Source organism: Mustelus asterias, chromosome 4 (genome assembly GCF_964213995.1).
Source record: "Mustelus asterias chromosome 4, sMusAst1.hap1.1, whole genome shotgun sequence".
Lineage (NCBI taxonomy): Eukaryota > Metazoa > Chordata > Chondrichthyes > Carcharhiniformes > Triakidae > Mustelus > Mustelus asterias.
In genome coordinates, this window is record NC_135804.1 from 95,669,933 (window position 1) to 95,675,932 (window position 6,000).

General features: G+C 40.1%; 1 protein-coding gene across 1 annotated transcript in view; it reads left to right on the forward strand.

Moving 5' to 3' along the window:
- Nucleotides 1-5,740, forward strand: part of cul4b (cullin 4B) — a 76,801-nt gene extending 71,061 nt beyond the window's left edge. Inside the window, exons 19-20 of the mRNA XM_078211397.1 lie at nucleotides 3,725-3,877; nucleotides 4,919-5,740. Of these exons, the coding sequence (XP_078067523.1) occupies nucleotides 3,725-3,877; nucleotides 4,919-5,014 (249 nt within the window). The 3' untranslated portion in view covers nucleotides 5,015-5,740. The remainder of the gene's footprint in view (nucleotides 1-3,724; nucleotides 3,878-4,918) is intronic.
- Nucleotides 5,741-6,000: the final 260 nt, after the last annotated feature.

Genomic DNA, 6,000 nt, shown 5'->3' on the forward strand with positions numbered 1-6,000 from the left:
AGGGACCCGAGTTCGATTCCTGGCTTGGGTCACTGTCTGTGCAGAGTCTGCACGTTCTCCCCATGTCTGCGTGAGTTTTCTCGGGTGCTCTGGTTTCCTCCCACACTCCAAAGATGTGCAGGTTAGGGGGATTGATCATGCTAAATTGCCCCTTAGTGTCAGGGGGACTAGCTAGGGTAAACACATAGGATTATGGGGATAGGGCCTGGGTAGGATTGTGGTCAGTGCAGATTCAATGGGCCGAATGGCGGTGGCCTGCACTGTAGGATTCTATGATCTATATTGTCCTGTAATCCAAGGCTTTTCTCCTCACTATTTACTACATCGCCATACTGATCATACCTTCCATATTCAAGTCTAGATCATTAATGCACACTACAAACAGCAGGGGACCCAGTACCAATCTCTGTGGTACACCACTGGACACAGGCTTCCAGTCACAAAAACAAGCTTTGACCATTACCCTCTGCTTCCTGCCACTCGGCCAGTTTTGAATCTAATTTGCCAAATTGCCCTGGATCCCATAGGCTCATACTTGCTTGATCAGTCTCCCATGCGGGACCCTGTCAAAAGCCTTACTGAAGTCCATGTAGACTACATCAACTGCACTGTCCTCATCTACACACACAATCACCTCCTTGAAAAATTCAGTCAAATTTGTAGCCATGATCCCCTCCCCAACAAAGCCATGCTTACTATCCTTGATTAATCCTTGCTTCCAAGTGGAGATTAATTCTATCCCTCAGAATTTTTTCCAGTGATTTCCCTGCCAGAGATGTTAGATTTCAAAGATTCTTCCACCCCTGCCTTACCGAGGGGAAAAATCCTCTCAGTATCTATGCTGTCAAGTCCTTTCAGAATCTTGTGTTTCAATATCACCACCTCGCATTCTTCCAAGCTCCAATTTCTATTGGCCAAATCTGCTCAAGCCTTCCTAATAAGGTAACCCAGTTATCTAGTGAACCTTCTGTGAACTGCCTCCAATGCAAGTATATCCTTTTGTTAGTAGAGACCAAACTGGTCTCACCAATGCCATGTATAGTTGTATCAAGTCTTCCCTACTTTTGAACTCTATCCCTCTTGCAATAAATATCCCACTTGCCATCCTAATTATTTGCTGTTCTTCCATATTAACTTTGTGATTCATATACAAGGACATCAAAGTCCCTCTATACTATTCTACATTTGCTCCCCATTTAAGTAATATTCTGCCATCCTGTTGTTCCCATCAAAGTGGATAACCTCACATTATGCTCCCATCTGCCTAACCTTTGCTGTTTCAACCTATCTTTCCCTTTGTGTACTGTTTGTGTCCTCTTCACAACTTGCTTTCCTATCTATCTTTGTATCTTTCTGCAATACATTGGTTGCCTTCATCCAAGTCATTAATATAGATTTTTAAATAGTGAGGCCCCTGCGCTGATTCCTGTGCAGTTGTAGTTTGTCAATCTGAAACTGACCGAATATGCTGACTTTTGTTTCCTGATAGCCTATATCTATGCTAAGAATGTACCCCCAACACCATGGTAACCTCCTTTGTGGCATCTTATGTGACCTACTCCTGCCCCCCATTTGCATGTGCCTTATCAAATGTCTTTTGGATATCTATTGTATGGAGCCACTTTTAAAACTCTTGGATGCCGCTCCACAGGTCCAGGGACCTAGTCAGCCCTTAATTCCATTAGTTTTATTTCTCTCTCGTGATTGTTTTAAGTTCCCACTCCAACTTTGATTTTTTTTTTTTTACCACCTTTGGGATGCTTTTTATGTCTTCTACCATGAGAACAGATACAAAATACTTTATTCCTTCTCTGCTATTTCCTTGTTTCCCAATATTACATCCACAATCTCATCTTCTAAGGAACAAAAGCTACTCTCTTCCCTTTTATATAGTTGTAAAACCTCTTGTATCTTGCCAGTTTATTCATTCTAGTTTCTCCCTCTTTATTGTTTTGTATTTGATCATCCTTTGCTACTTTCTAAAATTTCCCCAATTTTCTGGCCTACCATTGTATCCCTTTTCTTTCAATTCGATACCACTGTTAACCAAGTAAGCCCTGGATTGCTCAACCTTCTCAGAGTTTTGAAATATATCCTTAAATGTATCTTTTAACCTATTTTCCAATCCAATGTAGCCAGCCAGTAATTGCCTTTATTTAAGACTGAGGCATTAGTTTCACACCCACCTTTCTCACCCTCAAATGAAATATGAAATTCTATCATGTTATGAAGATCCTTTACTATGAAATAATTAATTAGTCCTATCTCATTAATGCAAGGTCTAAAATAGCCTAATTCCTGGGTTGTTTCCAAAATACTGTCCCAAATACGAACTGCCAACTCCTTCAAGGCTTCCTTTGCCAATTTGACTTGCCCAATTTATGTGAAGAAATAAAACGCCCCACAACTATTCTTCCTGTAGTCCTAACCACTCTGCACAAAAAGACTAATGTGTCCAGAGGACAAAAAGACGACAAGCTACAATATAAGGGCAAGGCATCACAAGGAGCAACAAGGGTTGGATGTGTGCCGAACGAAAAGTGGCAGAGCAAGAAAAGGGGGCATGTCCTCTCTCTGATCCCCAAAACACTAACTAAATATGAGTTAATTTCATGGGGTGACAGTGCATAGTGATAATGTCATGGGACTCGTATTCCAGAGGCCCAGGCTAATGGTCTCAGGGCATGAGTTCAAATCCTACTCTGGCAGTTGGACAGTTTTTATCAACCTATATTTTACCATTGTGTTTTCCCTTCCTCTCCTGAAGACCAATGTACAATAGCAAGAGTGCCATCTGCTATTTTTTCGTCCAATTTGTGTATTTTACTGAATTCACATTCATGTCATCCCTTCCTCAACATACATGTAAATAAAACCAAAGACTATCGACAGCTTTTTAAAAAAATTATTTCATGGGATGTGAGCTCCACTGGCAGGGCCAGCATTTATTGCCCATCCCTAAGTAGGTTGCTAGGCCGTTTCTCACAGCCCATTTTGTTTTGGACCTCTAGTCCTTCCCTGCTGGTGCAAATTATAGCATCCTACTACTGGCCCATTTGAAATCCACTAACTCAGCATGGACTATGGGCGGGACTTCCTGGGCTGCCGAAGTCAATGGACTTTCGAATGGCTTGTTGCATTTTCCAGCCCCAATCCTGCTGCAATGGCTGTAAAAATTATGCTCTATGAATTGAACATCAGCACCTTCCTAGTCGGAATTATATAAACTGCCGTAACCAGTTATGATAGGATCATTTGAAAAGTTAGCAATTTTGAAACCCAGTCCTCCTTGGGAATTGAACAAAATATTCACATTGAGCACTTAACTGAATAGAACAATTAAATTAAATATTGAAAGACCAAAGCTATTGTTTTCAGTCTCTGCCACAAGTTCCATTTCCTAGATACCAACTCCATCATGGTCCCTGGCCAGTGTCTGAAACTGAACCAAACTGTATTCAACCTTAGCATCCAACCCCATGTTTTTCTATCCTCAAGATTGTCTGCTTTCATCTCTGGTTTATTACATAAATGGCACCAAATAAATGAGTTGCTATTGCTGGAGATTCATTAAAGTTATTTGACATGGCTGACTTGTCTTTCCATTTCAAACATGCAGTTGAATTCCAGAGTAATTACTTTTGTGACGTTGGCATTACTATGTTAGCATTTTGTCATTCAAGTTCAAATATCATTGCCGTAACATTTATGTCCTTTCTGGTAGGTTGAAGAACAGGCCAGCACTACTGAGAGGGTGTTCCAGGACAGGCAGTATCAGATAGATGCTGCCATTGTCCGAATTATGAAAATGAGAAAAACTTTGAGCCACAATCTCCTTGTATCTGAAGTGTATAATCAGCTGAAATTTCCAGTCAAGGTATGAGTTAACTCGTATTTTCTACAGCAGGAAAGACTATTGTGTGTGAGATCGAACAACTTGCAATCTAAAGGGACCCTTATATGTCTTCTCTTCCCCCCCCCCCCCCCTCTAGATTTCATAAAGGTCTAGTCATCTCTTGGGCAATACTAAGGTGCAGAAAGAGACTTGCTTTGTCTAGAAAGATGATCAACTTGAGTGAGAGTTGTGTGCTCATCTGTTATGTAAGCCACCAGGATTTCCTAGTTGAATGGCTGGTAACTCAAAGCAAATCAGAATTTGCAGTTAATTATTCAGTTACTTGATAGTATCGTGCTTGAATATTGCTGAAAAGAGAGAGAGACATGTTGTTGAAGCTCTTCATCTTGCTCTCATCAGGAAAGTGCAAGAATTACACTTCAAACAATTGCAACAATTTATCCTATAGGAGAAAATGATGCTGATTGATTAGCAAGCTAACTCTGATGGGCTGAGGAGTTGCCATGGAGAAAGCATTGGGGAACTCTGAGCTCGCCACTGTTGTGATCATTTACGATTTGGCATTCTTGCATTTGTCCTGATGAGTGCAGGACACAGGCTTCAGCAACATGTCTCTTTTCAATAATAATTAATTGTGGCTTTAATATCGTGAATAATTATTACTTTTATCCTTTCATGGCATATGGGCATTGCTAGCAAAGCCAGATATATTTTCCATCCCTTATTACCCTTGAGAAGGGTCATCAGTTGCTTTCTTAAACTGCTGCAGTCCATCTGGTGTGGATGCAGCTACAATGCTGCTGGGAAGGACGTTCCAGGATTTTGATTTTGTGACAGTGAAGGAATGGTGATGTAGCTCCAAGTCAGGATAGTGTGTAGTTAGAGGGGAAGTTGGAGGTGGTAGTATTTCTGTGCATCTGCTGGCCTTGTTGTTCTAGAAGCTAGACATGGTGGTTTTGGAAGGTACTGTTGAAGGAGTTTTGATGAGTTGCTGCAGTGTGTCTTGTGTATTTCGAATTGCTTTCCACTATGTAAATAATGTTTTGCATGTTTTTCTTTCAGCCTGCTGATCTAAAGAAAAGAATAGAGTCATTAATTGACAGGGACTACATGGAAAGAGACAAAGAAAATACCAATCAGTACAACTATGTGGCATAGAAATTTAGATGAAGAAAAGCTTCATCAAGCACTTCAAATCTCGGATGGTCAATGGCTTAACGCTACAGTATTGATCCCAGTAAATGAGTTTTTTAGTTCGTATTGCCTAGAAATATATGGAGGATGGCATTACTGAAATAACTGGGAGAGAACTTCTCTGAAGGAAAATGTGCCCATCCAGAGAGTACTTTGTGAATCTCTGTTAATGCTGTTGGACTTCCACATATTTGAGGTAGCAGTGGACACCAAAAGCAAATGCAACCCCTCCCCATCTTTCAAACTAACTTTTGGTAATTGTGAAGAAAAAGATGCAATGCAAAACTGCACCTCATCAGTTTTATCTTCTTGATTAGCCACGTCATTGTTGAATCATTTTGAGTTGCGTCCATGTTTTTTTGGGAGGGAGAGCTTGTTTTATTTTCTCTTTTTCTTGTAAAAGCGCATGAGTCTTCAAACTTCATGACATCATTAGACATCCCACCTCTATTCACACTTGAAACTCTGCATTGAGAGAAGACTAATTGCTCACCACTTCTGGAAGTTTTATTTTAACATTGATTTTAGAATTGCAAGGAGTAAATGGTATCAATCCTTAGTTGTGAACATTATCTATACATGTTTTATTTTACAAATGTGGATTTTGTTCCGTTTTTTGCCATCGTTTTTTGACAACTAAAGGAGGTGCCAAAAGTGGAATGTGGGTAATAAAATATTGTGTGTAATGCAGTGATGTCTGTTTTGTATTTTGACCCTGCTGGAAAATTCCAAAGCATTTGCCATGTTGTATTTTTCATTTATCATAACAGTAATAGATTTAACCACTGAGAATACAACAACATTTGGAGACTTGCGGCAGGACATAACTTTCATCAGGGTGCAGATCGCGAGAAAATACAAGCTGTTTTTTTTTTCCAACCTTTATGATCAGGGTTGTATAAAACTTTGCTTACTTCCTGTACTATTAAACCTTTTCACTTCAGGGGAGC